We start from the raw sequence: 19745 nt of genomic DNA, 5'->3' as shown, positions 1-19745 counted from the left end.
AATCTTAAGTCCCATAACTTAACAGTCTCCACACTCGACTGCATAAAGCAAGAGGTTTTTGCAGGGATAATTGTTTTTTTTCCATTTAGATTTTATCTTTGCTCATATTAGTGTATGTTATTTGCTATTTTTAGCATTTTTGTTCACAATGATGCAAGCTGTAACACCTCCAGCTCCTTTTCTACAGGATCCTGGGAAAGCTCCACTGAAGTGGTGATTCTGGCTCAGGTCTTTTAATGCTTATTTAGGAGATATTGACATAATCAAGTTTAAATCAGATCTAAAGAGAAACTTGCGATATTGTTATTTGAGGGGGGTGAGGGAAAAATGTGTTTGATCATTTGCCAGAGTATACGCCAGCTGAAGAAACTCATAAGTTTCAAAACACAGTAAAGCAACTGGAGATTAATTTTGAGGGTTTACGTTAATTTGGTAGTACACAGACAATTTTTTTATTTTTTTTTATTTTAACCAGAGTTGAAGGTTCTTTGGTGTCCGTAGACACATTTGTCATTGCATTTAAAGTTCTGGCATCATATCATGAACATGCTAATCTTACTTGACAGCTAATTTGTGATAAAATTGTTTCCAGGTGTAATTCTAAAACAATTCAGGAACTGTTCTTATCCTGCAAAAAACGCAATCTTGATGAAGTAATTGACTAAATTCTAGCATCAACCAAAATAGTTGCTGGTAGCAATAAGCACCAATAGTCAAGCGAAGAATCTAAACGTACTGACGACAGGTTAAACAAGTTAGTACTAGCTATAGAAATTTAGGCACTTTGAGGTGTAGATAATAAGGGTTATTGTGATCCTTATGTAGACGTTACTATTGAGACCAATCATATTTCTCACTTACTATTACTAGGTCCTGGAGCAAGAATTACTGTCATTGACATTGTTGTAAGAAATGTGAAAAACAAACGCATTACCCAGACTATGAAATGTAAAACATTGTGCAACTTCAAGCATCAACAGAGGCTACACCACTGTCACAATCAAAAAGCAGTTTAGGTCAAACCGTCACACTGACTCAAGCACTGTGAAAAGTTCATTCAAGGATGTAGCAGAGTAAGAAACAAAAAAGTGTCTTCTGTTAAAGGCCAACCCATGTCTGACCAACCTTCAGGTATTTACAACAGTAGCACATGAGTCCCCGGCACACCATCTAGGCCTTACCACAGATCACAGACTGATTAGATACTTGGCACATAACTGAATTAGGCCAAAGCACACAGGTGCGCGATTTAGAGTGGGTGCAAGGAAGGAAACCAAATTCCAAAAGCTCAGGAGTCCTGGACCAACAATGCTGTCAGCACACACTTCAAATAAAAAACATTTACTACAGAGCACGTGGACACTCACAGGTCAAAGAATGCTCAGTTATAAACCTTTGTTGAATGTACAATAAAGAGAGAATAATGTCTAAACCTAGAAACTTAGTGTTACGGGGTCACATGTTTCAGAGGGTTTTCCATTTTAAACTCCAACTTGAAAGTTATCAATTGTTAATCGTGTGTAATAAAATATTGTACAGGTTTGTATAAAAGGGCCTGTCTGAACAGGCTGATGAAAAAATGTAGAGGTAGGTCATGCAGGGCTGAGGCACAGTCCGCAATGTATTTCTCCCTGCTGTGTCAGTTAGCAAATACTGTCTTTGGAATTGCCAAGAAGAGTCAGTGCGTTCATTTCTGAGTCAAGAAAGGTATTTAGTAATTGTCGTTCAATGCCAGCCCACAAATTCGATATAAATCTTTTATTAAGTGAGGCTGCGCCCGCAGCCTTGTTCCTTAGGGAAACTTGGCTGCATGAAGGGCCGGGGCCAGATATTAACCTGGCATTACCTCCAGGATACCCGATAGCCAGGGTGGACAGAATTATCTCTAGAGGGAGAGGACTCGCGATTATTTATAAGGATTCTTTTAAGATGACTTACCAGCCCCTCCAGCTATCAGAAGGGGAAGGCATGCTCTTTTCCCTCGCGCTTAATTCTCTATTTACACTGTAAGGAATCTTACTCTATCGTCCTCCCAGCTCGCCAGAGAACTTTTTAGAGTCTCTCCCAGACCATATTGCCGATTTAATATGTAAGAGACCCAATTTCACCATCTTAGGCGATTTTAATATTGATGCTGAGAACCTAGATCAGCCGGCGGCGAGACGTCTCCTGGGCGACATGGACTCGCTGGGACTAGAGCAATTGGTGTGAGGCCCGACACACGAAAAGGGACACACCATCGACCTAGCGTTTAGCAATCTAACAGCTTAAACTTCTAAACCCCCTATTCCTTTGGCTTGGTAAGACCACTTCCTAATTTCACTGGATTTAGCCATTGATATCGTAGGAAGCAGCCCCAAACCAGTTGCGCAGCCCGGCAGGCCGTGTTACAAGCTTAGTACAAATGAATGGATTGTTGTGCTGAAAAAACGTAAACCCCTGTTTTTAACAGGGCTGATACCAAAGCGGAGTCATTCAATGATTGAATCATTGACAGTCTGGATATAGCACTCCCTCGTAGGGTAAAAAATGATATTCGTGGGAAAGCTGGTGCTCTGTGGTTTACCCCTCACCTGCAACTTCTTAAAATAAAGATTAGAAAAGAGAAGGTAGAGAAAATCATACGACCTGGCTGATAGGGATGCGTATGGGAAAGCAAGTAGATTTTACCACGCCGAGATAAAATCAACACAGGGCACCTATTATGCTGACAGAATTGAAGAAGCCTCTGGCTCTCCCAAAGAAGTCTTTCAGGTGTTAAAAGAAATTCTCCAGGTACCCCTAGAAGAGAATCTCATTGAAGCTTCCCTAGAGCATAGCAATAAGCTAGCCGGTTTCTTCCAACAAAAAATCCTGGACATACATTCAGATTTTTCTAACAGTATGCCCAGGTTAGAAGAGCAGGATAAATCCACCAATTACGGCATAGCAACTATTTCCCAGTTCGCCCTCCTCTCCCAGGAGCAGGTTGCTTCGCCTCTCACCTCACTCAAGACAGGATCTCCTTTGGGCTCTTCTCCCCCCCCAATATACTAGCTCAAGAAGTGGCGGCGATTGTCCTGGTTCTGACGGAAATTCTGAATGTATCAATATCTAGGGAGTCAGTCCCGGGTCAGTGGAAGCACGCTATAGTTAAACCACTGCTAAAGAAATCCATCTTGGATGCCGCAGCACTCAAGAATTACAGACCCATTTCTCTACTACCCACTCCGGCCAAAATATTAGAATGAAAATATGAATGTTTAATACTCAACTCTCCACCTTTCTGGAAGAAAGTAACTGTCTCCATCCTACCCAGATGGGTTTTCATCAAATTCTGTCCTCCTGTTTACAAGCAGTCACAGGATGGATGACGGACAGTAGATTGCAACTAAAAGGTGATCAAACGGAGCTAATGATCTTGGCCCATGATCCTGGTCCAGGCAAGCCGCTTATGATTCCAAGCGCACTGGGGGGGAACTTCCTCCCCCTAAGAAACATATTAAGAGCCTAGGGATATAGTTGGACCCCGCTGGAACAGCATGCTAGGCATATATCGGCCACTTGCTGTGACTTATTGAGACTCTTGAGGAAGGTTTTTACAATTCTTCCATCCCTGGCAAAAAAAAAAACGTATCATTCAGGTAATCATTCTCCTCAGACTTGATTACGGCAATGGTTTATTTCTTGGCTCTCCTACATATGTGAAAAAGAAACTGCAGTTGGTACAAATTGCAGCAGCCCATCTTCTACTCGACATCCCCAGACCTACCTCTGTTAAATCAGCATTAGTTTTGTTACACTGGTTGCCTGTGAAACAGCGCATAAAATTTAAGGCTTTGTGCTGTATTCACAGGTCTCTCTACAACAGAGGTCCTCTGCTACTAAAGAACTTTGCTTCCTTCTATAAGCCTAATAGAGACCTCAGGTCGGCATCAGCAGCTTTGGCCACCCTAACTAGAGTTAAAAAAGCTAGATGGAGTGGTGCCACAATGGCATATTTGGGAGCCAAGCTGTGGAACTCCCTCCCAGACCTCGGCATATAAGCCATGAATATAACTTTCGTAAGGCACTTAAAACCTGGCTGTTTTAGAATTGCCTGCCCCCTCTGCCTTGTTCAGGTTGCGGTCCGTCAGGGCTAGGAGGCCCCAGGGTAGCCATGTGCTTTATAAATTTTATAACATAACATATTCGTTCACCTCGCAACAACCTTGATAAGTTCAAAGAGAAGTGGTCTGATAAAAATCTATTGCCACCTGACGTCTTTCATTACCTCTGTCTTTCAGGGTAGCAGAAGTGATCGTAATGGGTACTTTTAGGCTGACATTGGTTTCTGTGACAGAATGATAAAAGGTAAAGTATATCTGGCTAAAAATTTATTCATGTTCTGGGTTGGGGGCATGAGGTAGATTTTGGTATGATAATCAGACCAGGAAAGCCATGTCCTGTGGCTTTACAAGAAAATCACTGGGGGTGCCTGCTTTGTCTAGGCATCAACAATTGAACATTTTTTTTTGTGTGATACAGATAGTAAAAAAAAATATTTAAAAAAATTTAAAAAAAGCTTTTGTTCACACCATTAGGGCTAAAGATGGTTTTCTTCCTGCGAAACACAAGTTGAACAATGTTCCTCTGACTGCGAGAGATGTCCTCACCAAAATGCTGAAGAAAATGCAAGCTAATAGCATTATTGAGGCAGAAGAAACCACGTTGTGGTTATCACCAGATATTTTCGCAAAAAAAATATATATATATAATGAAAAAAATATATATATTTTTTTTTTTTTGGCGTGAATTACGACCACGCACCGGGGTGAGTCCTAGTGATGTACCAAATTAACCACAAAGCAACACATCACCAGGTTTATTTTGGCTGAGAATTCACACCATTTTACCACTTTTGTTACTCCTGGTGGCACCTTCCAGTTTTGCAGGATGCTATTGGGGCAGGCGTCAGCTGCTTCGGTTTTTCTGAAAGTAAGGACTACAATATTGAAAGGGGTTAACAAACCTATTGCATTCCAGAATTATATTTTTATCTTTACCAATATCATTGAAGGGCACGACATTGTTTTGAGAAAATTGGTAAGCGCATTATTGTAAAATGGGGTCACACTGAGAAGGGATAAATGTGTTTGTGTGGATGAAGAAGAGCACTCAGGGTGTGTTTTGTCTCCTGAAGGTGTTTAGCCCAAACCGGGAATGGTTGATGTTATAGTGAAAGCGTGACACCCATGTGAAAAGGAACAATTGCAGTCTTTTCTTGGAATGTTTTATTCCAAACTCATGAAGGTATATGTTAATTTGGCTGAAAGTTATGGAGATCTACTCAAGCGTAATCCTGATTTTGTGTGGTCACAACTGTGTCAAGAAAACTTTGAACTCCTAAAATGCAGCATTGTGTTGGCAACATTTTTACAAGCTTATTCTGAGAAACGTAAAACTTTTGTCACAGTGGATGCCAGTGTTTATGGTATTGGGGCTGCTTTGTTGCAGTGGGAAGGCACCAAAGAAGTCACTGTTGGCTTTGCTTTGAAATATTTAAAGGAAGCTGAATCAAGGTATTCTAGGACTGAAAATGAAATGTTTGCCTGTACATGGGGTGTTGAGAAATTCAAGCCATATTTGTGAGGTGTGACATTTTAGCTATGCACAGATCATCAACCTTTTGCTGGTATTTTGCCTAGTGGAAAAAATAAATCTACTGTGTAGTTGGCTAGATTATCAACTAAAATGCTGGAATTCAACTTTCACATTGTTCATATTGCTGCTTACAAAACGTTAAGGATGACTGTTTGTCGAGATTACCGGTGGATGGACCGACATAGAAATGACATTGATATAGAAGAACGTATCATTACCAACACTGAAGATAGCATTATGTGTGACAGCATGGATGCACGGTGCAAGGAGGTTAATAAGGATATAATTTTGCACCAAATTATTGTTTTGTGACAAAAGGATGGCCTTTTGAGAATTACGTTGGTGTAAATTTGCAGCCCTTTTTTAAGATTGCTGATGAGTTATATGTGGAAGATGGTGCGCATGTGAGAGGTGTCAAGTGTATTCCTCCCATGAGGAACAGATCATTGCAACTGCTCATACTAGACACCTTGGCATGAGCTCCACCAAATGAATGTGTTGTAGCTTTTTGTGGCCAGGCATGGATAGAGATGTTAAAGAGCTGGTTAGCATTTGTTCACAGTGTCCTATTAGTGACAAACATCTTAATACCAATGCTCTGTGCCCTAAGGAGGTGCATTGTCCTGAGGTGTGGCAGACAGTCGCGGTAGATTTTCGTGGACCATTTAATGTTCTATCTACCCATATGAGAAATTTTATTATAAACAGATCATCATTAGAGGTGGGTGGAATATAAGAGTGTGGCTGAGCCCACAAATGACGGTCTCAATGTTTTTCAAGGACATTTTCGTTAGAGTTTCTTTGGAAATTTTGTTCGACAATGGGGTTCAATTCACGTCTATTGTTATGCAGAATTTATTTTTTAAATGTGGAATTAAACATTTGCACACTCCATTGTACTTTCCACAAGTTAATGGAAAGCGGAAAGACTTAACAGCTGTTATTTGAGTACATCAAAAGTTCAATCAAGTCTCATACTGATTGCATAGAAGTGTTCAGAAAGTTATTATGGGCTTATCGTACCACACTGCATTTTTTGACGAGTCAATTCCCTTTGAACTAATGAGGAGTACGATCGGTTTGTATCTTTCGCCACTTTGGATGGATACTGTTAAGGGTCACAAGGTGACTATGGTGCAGGTACTGCTACTCAAAGTGCCAGTAAAATGTGTTTATAATGAGTGTACTTTAAGAAGAAAAATACAGATTAACAAAGAATTAAGAAGAATTTGTGTTGGAGATTGGGCCCGTATTAAAGATTTGTTATTGTTTATATAGGGGTCTTCTAAATTAAGGAATCCAACACAAGTTATGGTAACGCATGGAAATGCTGTATGAGGAACATCTTGAAAAGTGGCCAAATATCTTTTTCATATTAAGGGGTGGAGGGTGGGGGAAGGGGTGATGGTATGGCTTTGTGCCCCAGTCATGGTATTCTTGTTTGCAAACGTTATTTAAAAAAAAAAAGAAAAAAAAAAAGGGAGTGCCTCAGAAATTCAGAGATTAAATCTGCTCTGGTTTTGATTTGCTTCTGGAATGTGCGCGATGTTGTTGTTTCTAGGTGATTAGTTAGGATGTTGGAATTTCTGTTTTTTTTAATATGCTATGTTGCAAAAATTGTGTTGGGTTTTAGTCTTCGTTACATTGTGTGTGTAAGGAAGATATGTGGTGTTCTCATTGTCATTGTTCAGCAGACTTTCTTCAGCTCATTTTTTTATTGGTGTTTTCTACTGGCCATTTCAATATTTTATGTTTAGAATGGGATGCGTTTAGAATCACATGGCGGTTGCCAGTAGGTAGTTATAATTAGAACCAGGTTTCCATAGAAATCTTTTTTTGACATTGCTATATCTTTGGCGCCGTTTGATGAGTCTTCATGAAATTTTCCCCAAAAAATGTCTAATTGGGTCTTGCTGTGCATGGAAAATTTCAGGGTGGTCCGTCGAGCGGGGGCTGAGAAAAAAGGGGTGGTGATGGCAAAAACATGAGTATCCCCTGTTAATTCCCTTAGACTCTTTAAACATGCCTGCAGTCCGAACCACTGGACGGAATTACACCAGATTTGGCTGAAAGGTAACTTTTGATCCATAAATCGCATTTTTTTTGGTGTTAATCTGTTCAGTAGCTTGAGATATTAAAGGAAACTCTAATTTGTATATCTAGAAGCGTGAATACTTTGCAGACAGTCCTGATCTCCTGTCAAAATTTGATTGGCTGCCAACATTTTAACTAGGAAGTGTTGGCAGCCATTTTGGGACTCTGCATCAGCCGAGTTCCCCATCAACCCCCTCCCCCCCCCCCCAAAAAAAAGAGGCAGGTTAGGAATACCCTAAACCCTAGCCTTGTTCCAGCAGTCCCCCTGGGATTCCACCAGGGCAAATAAGCATTTTGTGTTTTTAATGAACAGCAAATTTGCACATTTTTCAGTGAATCACACACAAAAAAAAAAACACGGAAGAGTTAGATTGCTCTCTTGTGCTTGCTTTTGATGTTTCCCCCACGCCGGCCAGATCCCAGGGAGGGGAGGCCATATTTAAAAATATGAATGGGGGGCGTGCATGGACCGCCAGGACCACCACCTCTGCTAAGCTAAATGTGGGTGGGGGGGGGGGGGGAGAGAGCCTTGCGAATCTCCCGAGCCCCTGGGACCTGCACCTTCCCGGTGCTACAATAGCATTTATCAAGGAGGACAGTGCAGGTCCCTGACCCTGGGGTCCACCACCTCCAGGGGGGGCAATTGGATAGTTAGAAAGAAGGAACCATACATGGCCCTGGAGATCGCCTCCTCCCAGGGTCGGCTGCTGAGATGCCCCTGCTGTAGGCCTTTGATAGCCCAGAGGGCAAGGTGTAGTGTATTTAAAAAGTTGGACATGTACTTTTAAGTTTTACATGTCCTAGTAGTGAGAAACTCTTAAATTAATTTTTCCACTACTCCACGGTCTATCTCTCCAATAGGATATCACTGGAGTTACTTTATTACATTTTATTTGTTTACTTTCCATAAAGGAAGGGATTATTAAGTTCTGTCTGGTGTCTCAGGAATCGCAGTTTAAAATCCTAACTTACAGTGAAGTCAGATTTTAAATTGCAATTCTGAAAATGGCAGTTTTAGAAAGTATGCATTGTCTTATTTTCGTGCCTTAGCCATCTGGTGCCTGTAGCCTGCCTCTGTTCACAAGATTGGGTGTAGTTGGCAGTTGGAGTTTGTGTATTCCGCTTAGGTAGCCACACACAATGGGGGCTCAGGTGTTACTGAATGGGCCATCATTGCAAGGATGGGAGGTGGTAGCTGGGCCCAGCCTTATATACCTGAACATGCTGTGTACTGTTCCCACACAAAGGATTGCATAACCCCCCCAACCCCCCCACAACCACGTATCCACAACTAGCGCTTTGTGCTTTTTTGGTGCTATTTTTACTTAAAACCTTGAAAGTCAATAACTCCGGTTCTACTATCTGGATTTTTGTTGTTTTGGTCTTGTTTTAGTTATCAAATTAAGCTCTATTTTTTTTAGGTTGAGCGTAAGCGTATGGCCTCTTGTATACTTTTGGTATAACTACTGTGGGCTTAAAGCTATTTAATTTGCTTGTTTCAGTGTCATTTAAAAATCCTTCCTTGCTAGTGGTCAGTCATGCCTCTTTCTCTTTGGAAGCATATTATCAGTACTGAATCCAGTGTCTTGCTTCAGACTTTAGAAAACTTTTAGGTGTATAAGCCAACCAAGTTAGTCTCAACATGTTCAGTATCCTAAGCTGCAATGCATAAATTGGAAAAAATGGAGGATGTGTATCATATTAAACATGATAGAGTGCATTTAGTAAGTTTACCAGTGACAAACAGGCCTATAAAAAACACACAAACCATATAAAATTCAATAAACATATATATTCACTAATAAAATGTTGACTCGTCACTTATTAATTGGGTCACATCATACAACTAACTATATTACGTAACTAAAGCTGTATTATTAAATTATCATCTTTGTAAGAAAAGGGGGTTTAATGGTGGATGTGAGTATTCACCTTAAATAACAACAATCCTTGAAAGGGTAAACCACTAAATTGACCTGAGCTCACCTCCTTGGTACCTTTTAGGGATTTTTCACTGTAAAGACATGTCTAACATTAAAGCTTTTCATATCTTCCATTTAATACCATGCACCTTGTCTTAAGGTAACTCAAAGGTGACATTTATTTTTTAAAGTAATGTTTAGCCCTGTCAAAACAGTTTATTTCGACAAGTCAAATTTGTAATTTAAACATGCCTAGCCAGGCTACTGGTGGCAGGCCTGAATTCAGAATTAAATTGCTGCTGTAGCGGGTGATGCAATGAGTGCTGCAGCCCAGTTGAGACATTTACCTTACAGGTACTGGGTAGCCTGTGGTACCATATACTAGGAATTTACAGGTAAGTTAAATAGGCCATAGGTAAGTAAACTGGGCAATCAGGGATATGCCAATGCCATTATGTGAAAATGGGGAGCACAAGCACCTCACAACTGATTAGCAGGGGTAAAGTGGACAGACTTCTACTAGCTAGCAAAAACAAATCAAGACAAAAATCTAGGGAAGTACCACGCAAAGGATGGTTATTTCCAACAATCTTAAATGTTAAGGTACTGCTAAACAGAGCACAAATTACTCTGGTTCTAGAAAGAAGATTCAGTACGTTCTTTCTTTATAAAGTACAATATTCTATATAAAAAATAAGTGTTTAGAATATTAGCCTCTTTATTATCCCCAATAACAAGCCAACAATAGAAGGAATACATTGCAATTTAATTGTACTATACACAGACGCGCCATCTGCCCGTCTGACTTTTGGCAAAATACCCGCTATGTTGCTTTCTCGGGCAACCCTCAATCAAAAGCATGGCAGTTAATTTAGCAAGAGGAGGACTGAACGTATCAGCACATAACAACATGTAGTACTCTTAAGCATCTGAGAAGTCTTTTTCATCTATGCACTATAGATCTGGAATAACATAGCCATATCCATCAGGGCTCCTCTAACGCTGCTCATATGTAGAAAAAGGTTGAAGACAACTCACTTTAAAGAATACTACATTGTTATGCATTAACTATCCACAACTTCACTTCCTTTCCTATTACTTCTTGAATTTTACCTGGCCTTTGACAATGTACAACACACAGCTACCTTTTAGTTAGGTATGTGCTATAGAAATATCATGTACGCACGTAAATACTATTTTGACTGATTAGTGCCCAAAGCACTTGGTCTAGCTTGACTCTGTTCACTGAGGCCGAACTGGGTAACAGCATAGTGTGCTTCAAGGAAAAAATAATTGAGGTGGCTCATGGAAAGCATCATGGGCTTGTGAAAAAGAGAACTGCTCTTGATCATTTACAGATGAGAAGAATAGTTCTAGAATCACCAATATACAGCTAAGGCAACCAGCAAGCTCATGCAATATGGGCCAGATGTATGAAGACTGGATCTGCAAAAAGCAGTTGCAAAATGCACACTGACTTTTAGTCAATCCAATACGATTTTGTGAACTGACCTGTGTACTACTAAACCAGTTGGCAAAACTGGAAACCTCACAGGGTCACACAACAAACTCTCCAAAGACTATCTATTAGCTTAACTAGCTAAGACACATTCTTTAGGAAGTTTGTTGTGTGACCCTGTGAGATTTCCTTTTTTGCCACCTTCAACTGTCTACTATCACAGGGATGGTGGCCTACAAGGGGCAGCAGACCACCAGCCCTGTGATTCTATAAGGAAAGAGATGTGCTTAAAGAATTAACAAAAAAAAAAGCAACAGTGAGTTGGCAGTGCCCCACCAGTCCCCACCCCAACCGGAAGTTGCGACCTATATTCTCACAAAGGGGGAGGGGCTATAGTGTGACCCCCCCTTCCCTTTGGCAAACCAGTTACCATCCCAACCTGGGAATTGGCAACTGATCATTAATTTGATACCAGAACTTCAGTCACAAACTATTAGTACACACCTTACTGGCTCTCGATTTAGAAAGAACAGCCAAAACATGCTCCTTCGAAATTATGATTCAGAAGTTGTTTAAAAAAAAAAAATTGTGATTTGGAAATCTTTTTCTGAATGACAAAATGAGGCCACAGGATTGGAAAAAAGGATTTTGCAGTTGTAAACCCTGTGATTTTGAGAATCACAAAGTTTGTGACCGCAAAAAGCCTAAGTACATGGGATGCAGTGCCTCTCATCCCAGCACAGTTTACCCCATTGCATCCTGGTAAATGAAGTAAGCTTACTTCAAAGCTGTTGTAGTTGTTCGCCAAATGTGGCTAGTAGTGCTGTTATCCAGAGACACATGTTGCCAGGTTTAGCACTTCATCAGTATAGAGAAGTAGTAGAGAGCAGAGAAAAGTCATCTGAGGTTGCTGAAATCTGTCCAAGTCTTAAAAGAACTACTCCACAAGCACACAGGTGCATCCCGGCGAGCTTGTCATCTCAAGGGAGCCTTTTAAAGCGAGCGTGTCATCACAAGGAGAGGTGTTACACTGCCTCATCTCAAATCCAGAAACGCATTCATCTGTCTGGAGATATAGAACACTATCTGCATCAACTTTGGTGAAAATCTACAGTCAAATTCGAATTAAGCACTACTTGTGTACCACATTTACCATAATGCAAAGGGGCAAACTGTGCTGGGATGTTAGGCAGTGTGCTCCCAAGCCCTCTTTAGTTTCCAAACCTGTTAAAGGAACTACTGGATGTAGACATCTGAGGTGCGTTCAGTACTTTAAGAGAGGGGCAGGTATGCTTTAATGTTAGCCAACCAATTATAAAAGTGGGCCGGGGAGTACATCAAATAAGTTACTAACAGCACTGTGTCATACTTAGGAAAGGATGTTGAAAAACAATGAGGGTTCTAAAGAAATTGGAGACCGAACGTTAAAGGGTCCATAATAATTAGGGCTCCCCGTTTTATGGTATATATTTTTTTTTTACATTTCTGTCTGTATTTGCCCATGTTTATTTTTTGGACATTTTATTGGTATTTATCCATATTTATTTTGTGGTTTTAAACTACATGGAGTAGCAAAATGGTATATTTCCATATTTATTTAACTGAAACATTTACTCATACATTGATATTCCTGCTGAGCTTCAGCAAATTAAGCAAAACACTACATCTACAGGTAAATGTTAGCATTATACACAAATGTATGTTAATATATGCCCGTATTTTGGGAATCTCATCCTGTTTTTAACATCCCATGGACTATCTGCTTAGCAGCTGGTCTGAAATTTGCGAAATACAGTGTGGGGGAGTCACTCACAATAAGAACAATTGTCTATATTTTTCGACTTTTCAAAATAAATACAAAGAGAAAACAGATTGTTTTCTGCCTGTATTCATCTGTAACAATCAGTAACAAATATTTGCAATGCAACGGGTCTCGCGCTTGCTCGCGTTACAGCTATTAACGTTGTAAACTCCTAACCTGACTTTTCTTGCCACATAAACTAATAATGAAATTGAAAAGTAAAACAGTTTCACATATGCGAGCAGATGGTCGCAATGAGCGTGAAGGAGAAACAGAAAAGGAAACAGAAGTTCGCTCGCAGTGAAACGTATTGCCAAAATTGCAATTATCCATGTTACCCGCAAAAGTACAATTATCCATGTAACAGGGTTGATGTCATGGAAAGCGCTCGACTTCTGTTCAGCGAGAACTCGCAGGGCAGGAAATGAAAAGATAAAGTAGTCCAGAAACCAGAGCCTCATATGTTTTCAGTAGTTTACTGGTGTGCTCGAGGAGGGCTTAACATTGGAAAAGGCATTTGACGTATGCAGGCCTCTCACAAATGGAATTAATCGAATTTTTAAAAGCAAGCCAACGAATTAATGAAAGCGACGGACGTGGTAATAAGCCTACAGAGAGATTACAACGTGGGCCAGAGCGCTTGCGCGCGCTCGACCCTAAAAATGGAAATCAGGGAGCCTTAATTATAATTCAAAGAAAAGATGGGATCTTGTTATTGGATTGTGCACAAACGGTAAACAACTCGGCGCACGAGAAATAAGCGTGGATCATAATTAGAGGGCTGGTGTGTGAAACATTACTGATGTACTGATCTACTCTGCTAAGGCGCGGCTGACAATATATGCCAATAAGGAGAATGGCATCAAGGTGAAGTGAGAGAGGTTACTTGAAACAAGCGGGTAAGGCTGAAGGAGACTATGATAGCTCGTTGTTAGGCGAAGGGAGAAATTAGGAGAGCCATTATGATCAAAAGGAAAGGAATGCAGAAACTTAAACTGGAGTGAACATAAGGGAGGAGAACGTGACGCGCGACTTTGTGTTGGAATTTAAACATTATAAAAATATATATATAAATAAATAACCTCTGTAACTGGCACATGCCAACACTTGCACCGACCTCTGCATTTTAGAGCATAGTTGGTAAGTTTTTCTTATGTCATGATTGACGTTTTCAAACAGAATGGCGTTTTAACCAAAAGCACGTTACATCTTGGGTCCAATAGATTCGCATGTAGCACTGTAATGATTGCCTCAAACCTATCTCAGAAAGTAAATATATAATGGGGCGTATTTGGTAGCCGTTTGAAAGATAAATGCCACACTCACCGCAATTTCAGGAGACTGTGACAAAATCACTCCAACAAAGTAACCCTGCACAAAGACGCTACTCGCATTAGCAACTGCACTCCGTAGAAACACAAGTAAGGGGGCGGGAGTCACAAACCGGACGTGACGTTTCATGATCAGGGTAGAGCCCGAGTGGCTCTCTGGTGCCAGGCAGCGACACGCACACGCTGCTTACGCGGCGCAGTCGGTGTCCGGTCACGTCCAGCCTTCATGGTGGGAGATGCACCCAGACATATTAACCACCTCCGCAACAGATGATTCCAGGCACATCTAAACCTAGAATGTATCACGTCGACAAACAGGATGACTCGGGTTGCTAGATTTCTCATACCCAGTTAACCAATCAATTACAAACAATACAAATCCAAGTTTCCAGTTCACTTTATCTTTCAAACACCCTATTTAAATATTCGAAAAGCAGATGATTCTGTGTCTCTTTAGATGTGCTGTGTCCACTGCGCAATGGCGGTGATAAACATTTTTTTTTTTATCGCCCGAGACTCAATCAATGCCTAGATGAATGCTTCACACAGCCTCAGAGCCAATAAAAGATTTCAAAGAGGACCCTCCAGACTACCTGACGCTACTTGCTATCCCTCAGCCAATAGGAATTTGATGGGATACTATTTAGCCAATCCAAGGTGATCACACTTGTCTCTCCCCAAATTAATGTTTCCGCTTGTCTGATAGGTTTTGAGCCTAGGGATGAAATAGTTCTGGTCTCGCGTGCTGTCTATTGCCATAATTATAAAACAAAAAAAAACTCCAGTATAGGAGTATAGACTGATAACGGGTTTCTTTTTAAAATAAAAGGATCCCTTTAGGAGTTTCTTTGACGGGTGGTCACTTTACTGGAGCAGCTATGGAGGCGGCTAACTGCTCGCTGCAGGTGAACCGGAAGCTTCTCGACCCAAAGTTTGAAAGTTACAAGTTATCGCTGGACCCTTTGCCCTGCTACACTCTGCAACTGGACTCAGGTGGGTGCTGGCTGCACATCTGTCAAAGAAAATACTGCCTCATTGGCAGCCGCGTTACGTTACCCAGCAGAACACAGCCCCAGAAAGACCTGGCATTGCACAGCCACTGTCAGCATACACCTCCTTCTTAGCATATGGCATTGTTCCTAGACTATGCAACCTCCTCTCCATCAAGAGATGCCAGGCAACAAGTAACCCCCTAAAATGTTTACTAAGCTTACGTGACGCAAAGAGGGGCGGAAGGGGGCGAGGTGGATAGAACTCGCGAAAGTAACAGCATGAACGGGGCACTGCCAGGGCAGTAGTTCGTCTTAGTAGCTTATGTGGGAATGAATGGCTTACTGATGCAGGGTAGTATTAACCTGAGACGGAGTAGCTGCAGGAATGAGTATGGATTAAACGAGCCTCATCTTCAGTTTTTAAATATATGTGAGGACAGGGCAACAGCCACATGAGATAAGCGCAACCATCAAAATATACTGTACTGTTTTTAATACTGGAGCATTTTTTTCCTTCGCAGGAATCAATGGCCCAAGAGGTCAACGGATCTTTGGACCCAGCATAAGGGTGTGGACAAATTAAACAACACATTTAAATACAAACCAATTATATTACACAGTATGACCCATGTGACCATACAAGAAAAATTCCAGCCAGGGAGTTTTATTACCAATTTAAGCTCAAAGTCGTGTAGACAATACTCAAAACAAAGTGATAAAGATACAGTTATCACCATGGGTTGACCAAGGTAGTGAAATTTTTTTTTTTTTTTTTTTTTTGTGGTTTTATGTAGTGCAAACTCAACCCAAAGGTATTGGATCACTTTACATGAGCATCAGTTATGTTACACAGGAACACATTCATTTTAGGTAGGCACGGTGAGATTAAGTGATTTGCCCAGAATCACAGAATGTTGAGCCGACTCCCAGACTAAACATGGTTCCCCATCTCCAAAGTCAGCAGCTCTGGCGGTTACGCTACATCCTCTCTCCAGTTCAGTCGAAATAACATTAAGAGAACTAAGCATACAACAAATACGATACAGAACATCAGTAAAATTATCTGATGTACAGAAAACATGCGCTGCTCAGTTTTAATAAGCATTTAGGCAATTCACAACATCAAGGTTCTAGTTTGGACAAGAGAAAACCGTGCAGATTAAGCCAATCAGGGTACAACATATGTTGGGCGGAACACATGGGCAAAAACAAAAAGGGCAAAAATAATTTAGAAAAAGGTCATTTTAGGCAACAGATCACTAACTAGAATGGACAAAAGTGAATAAAAAGGGAAAGCGTCAGCATGTCAGAAGCTCTGTCAAGAGGCGGCTTCTTTGTGTTTAGAAATCTCTACATCTCAGCAAGGCATTTCAAATGGGCAAGGGCAGAGAGGGCAATACCTCTTGAAGTCCGAGGTGCTCGGCATACAGGGTAAAGAGAAAGAAGGATTCTGATTGGACCTCCATGGATCATCTCTCGGATCTGACAAAAATAGAACTGTGCATCAGTATATTAAAATTCATAGGGCAGGATGATGTGTCAGTACATCAGTCCATCTGATGGTGATGGGCCGCATCCAGTAGATATTGATCATGCGACTCCAACTTGCAACATTATTATGGTTTCCCAGGTTTGTTATGAGAACGGTGTATATCTGTATTGTTAGAAGGAAATCTGTTAATAAAATAAGACAGATCAATTTGACACAGTAATATAGGTTGAATCGATTTTCAGCTGGGAACAACAGGCAGCCTCAACATAGAGGCCATGACTGAAGTTCAAAGTTCTAGTTCACAAGCAGTGGTAGTTATACTGTAAAAGCCACAAAAAACTATGCTGACCAGTTCAGCATTGACGTAAGCAAGAACAAGCAGTACAGATAAGATAATAGGGGAGAGGTACCTCTTGACAAGAGCACTTGCACAATTATTGGTCATCTCATGGGTGGGTAAGTAGCACTGTCGTCATTCTGCATCTCTATCTTTTCTGCACAACAAGTGATTATTTGTTACATGATGCTCAAGGTAGACCTGCCTTGTGCAAATGCTTATCTGACCCTTACACGGTTCCCCTCACCAAGATATGAATGACTTGTGGTTTTTAGGACCCTTGTGCTAAGGCAGGATACACCCTTTTGTTCCACCCTGTGTGCTAAGTGAAGATTTTGAAAGCAACAGTTGGTGCAACTTTAAAGAAAAACTCTCATTCCAATGTGGCTTGGACCTCTTGTGTGTTTCTAACTTAATAATGCAGCATGTGTATAAGTAATAAGTGTTTGTTTGTCCTAAATATGACCTACCTTTTCTATTGAATCCACAGTCTGTCTTTCTTTTAGCATGTCATGTATTAAGCCTTTCACTACTTACATTAGTTTACAACTATCCCTAGCCTAAAATGTTTGTATTGGGATTTGGGATCTTATGTTTGTAAGTATGTGATGGATATGATGTGTTCCTATTCTTCCTACATCATTCCCCCCTCTAGTTGATTATTCAACTACTTTTCCTACCTTCCCATCTACTAATGAAACTAGGAGAATCACCACATACCCACTACTCTGCCCACTCCCAATTTAGCTGTCATCCTTTTGCAACATGCTATTATTACCTGAAAAATAAGACACATCAAGAGCACCAACACGATCAAAGGCAAGAAGGCCTTGAACAACCCTGACACCCAGGACGGCACCCATTCAAACCAGCCATTGAACTACCCATCAGGGGCACTCCCCTTGTTGATCATTTTCTTTTGTAGATCATGCAATGTCTGAATGGCCCGAGTTAATGTCCCATTGTCCGCATCATTGGCCGGCACATAAGTACAACAGGCCGATCCAATCTTCTTACACACCCCTCCTTCCATGGCCGTCATTAAATCAAGTACATATCTGTGTTGCATTACCATCAGCCTAAGGGCTCGGTGTTCTTCCTTGATAGCATTGAACCCATCTTCGGTTGCATTTATGGTCTTCATCAATTCAATGCGTGTGATCTGCAGCCTGCATGATGTTGCTTTCACCTGAGTAAATGGTAGGATGCTACCAAAAAAGATTCGGGCATCATTAAATAGTCTATGTTCCTGTGGAACGTCTTTCCACACTGCAGTACCAAAAAACTCAGCAGCTCGTTTTGTCTGGTAATGGTGAAGCAAGGTTGTTGGATGGCTCATGGGATGGTCATGTAACTGAGAGATGTCCACACCTGGTATCACCAGGGTGGGGGTGTGCAAAGTCACTAGGGAGCAGAGGCCATTCCAGTTTGGGGGTGGTTGCATGTGGAGCCGGGCCCCACACATCCAGTAATGATCCATCAGGCTGGAGGTGCCGCCCTGCATATCAGCATTGTAGGTGGTGATGTTGCAGTTGAGGTTACTCCCCACCTTCACTGTCCCATTCCCTCTGAAACAAAGAGAAAACAGTGTTAATTTCATTGCTATTCTAGGGTGTATGGTAGTTCCTGTCCATGTATATCTCTGTATGTCCGCATCCCATATTTCCTGACATTGGCTTATTATCTTATTAAAACTTAGTGTGTCTCAGTGCCATTCCATAATGATATTGCTCTACATATGACTTTGGCCTCTGTATGCCATTTATCATGGGCAAATACTGATCCTGTGATACTAAGAACTGGCCTGCCTGCGCAATCAGGGGGCAGGGGTTTAGCTAAATAGTTACTACATTCAGATGATGGGTAAGACATTACAAAAATACCTTGATGTAATACCCCTATTTTCCCAATCTGAGTGAGACCTTTTTTGCCCTGCTTTCTTCTTTTTTGATATCTTTTCCATTATCTTTGGTTTTCCTGTCCGGACTTGTAGGACTTCTGGGGTGGTGTCAAATCTAGTTGTGTTAACTAGTGCAGTAACAGGACTAACATGAGTTGGTTGTAGCTGTGCTCTCATTCTGCATAAAAGTAGGTGCAGGAGACAATGCGTAATGTTTGGGGATACCTCTTTTGGGAGATGCAGTCTATCTACTCCAGCAGCATGGGGGATGAGAGAGCATACACAACAACTGGTGTTGGACGTGGATGTGCCTGTATTATGCATGTGCTGGTACCACATATTATCAAACAAAGCAGTATGGAGAGGGTGATGGTCAATATCATTCTCAACAGTTCTACGCATGCGTGTAATAATTAATATAGAATCAAAAAAATTAAAACATCCAAGGGCTAAAAACATCAAAATCAGTGCACCGAGGAGGAAAAACAAACATAAAATACATAATTGGAAAAAATAATTGTCTAATATTGGAGCTTTAGAGGGAGGCTTTACTCCGGTTGTTTCTCCTGTTCTCCCACCCCCCCCCCGCTCGGTGTACAAAGAGATGGATGGCACGGTCGGGGCCAGGCGGATATCCTGGAGGTGGTAACATGGTTTGTGGCCTTGGACTTTCACTGCTGTAGTCGTGCTGTCTGTAACTGGGAAGGGTCCATTGAATTTGCAGTCCTTCCACTTTCTGACAAAATTGCAAATATATAAGTTCCCAAAGGTAATGGTGTTTGTTGATCCTTTACA

General features: G+C 41.1%; 2 protein-coding genes across 3 annotated transcripts in view; one reads left to right on the top strand and one right to left on the bottom strand.

Annotated features, from left to right (window-relative positions):
- The window catches only part of ENY2 (ENY2 transcription and export complex 2 subunit), a 31764-nt gene extending 17384 nt beyond the window's left edge, over positions 1-14380 (bottom strand). Inside the window, exon 1 of the mRNA XM_069220627.1 lies at positions 14225-14380. The gene's annotated coding sequence lies outside the window, so the exon portion shown is untranslated. The remainder of the gene's footprint in view (positions 1-14224) is intronic.
- Positions 14381-14915: 535 nt separating this feature from the next.
- The window catches only part of NUDCD1 (NudC domain containing 1), a 556518-nt gene continuing 551688 nt past the window's right edge, over positions 14916-19745 (top strand). For both annotated transcript variants that reach the window (XM_069220624.1, XM_069220625.1), the window contains exon 1: positions 14916-15222. In XM_069220624.1, the coding sequence (XP_069076725.1) occupies positions 15108-15222 (115 nt within the window). In that variant the 5' untranslated portion in view covers positions 14916-15107. The remainder of the gene's footprint in view (positions 15223-19745) is intronic.

Source organism: Pleurodeles waltl, chromosome 2_2 (genome assembly GCF_031143425.1).
Source record: "Pleurodeles waltl isolate 20211129_DDA chromosome 2_2, aPleWal1.hap1.20221129, whole genome shotgun sequence".
NCBI lineage: Eukaryota > Metazoa > Chordata > Amphibia > Caudata > Salamandridae > Pleurodeles > Pleurodeles waltl.
Note: the sequence above shows the minus strand (reverse complement) of the source record. Positions and strands in the feature narration are given on the sequence as shown.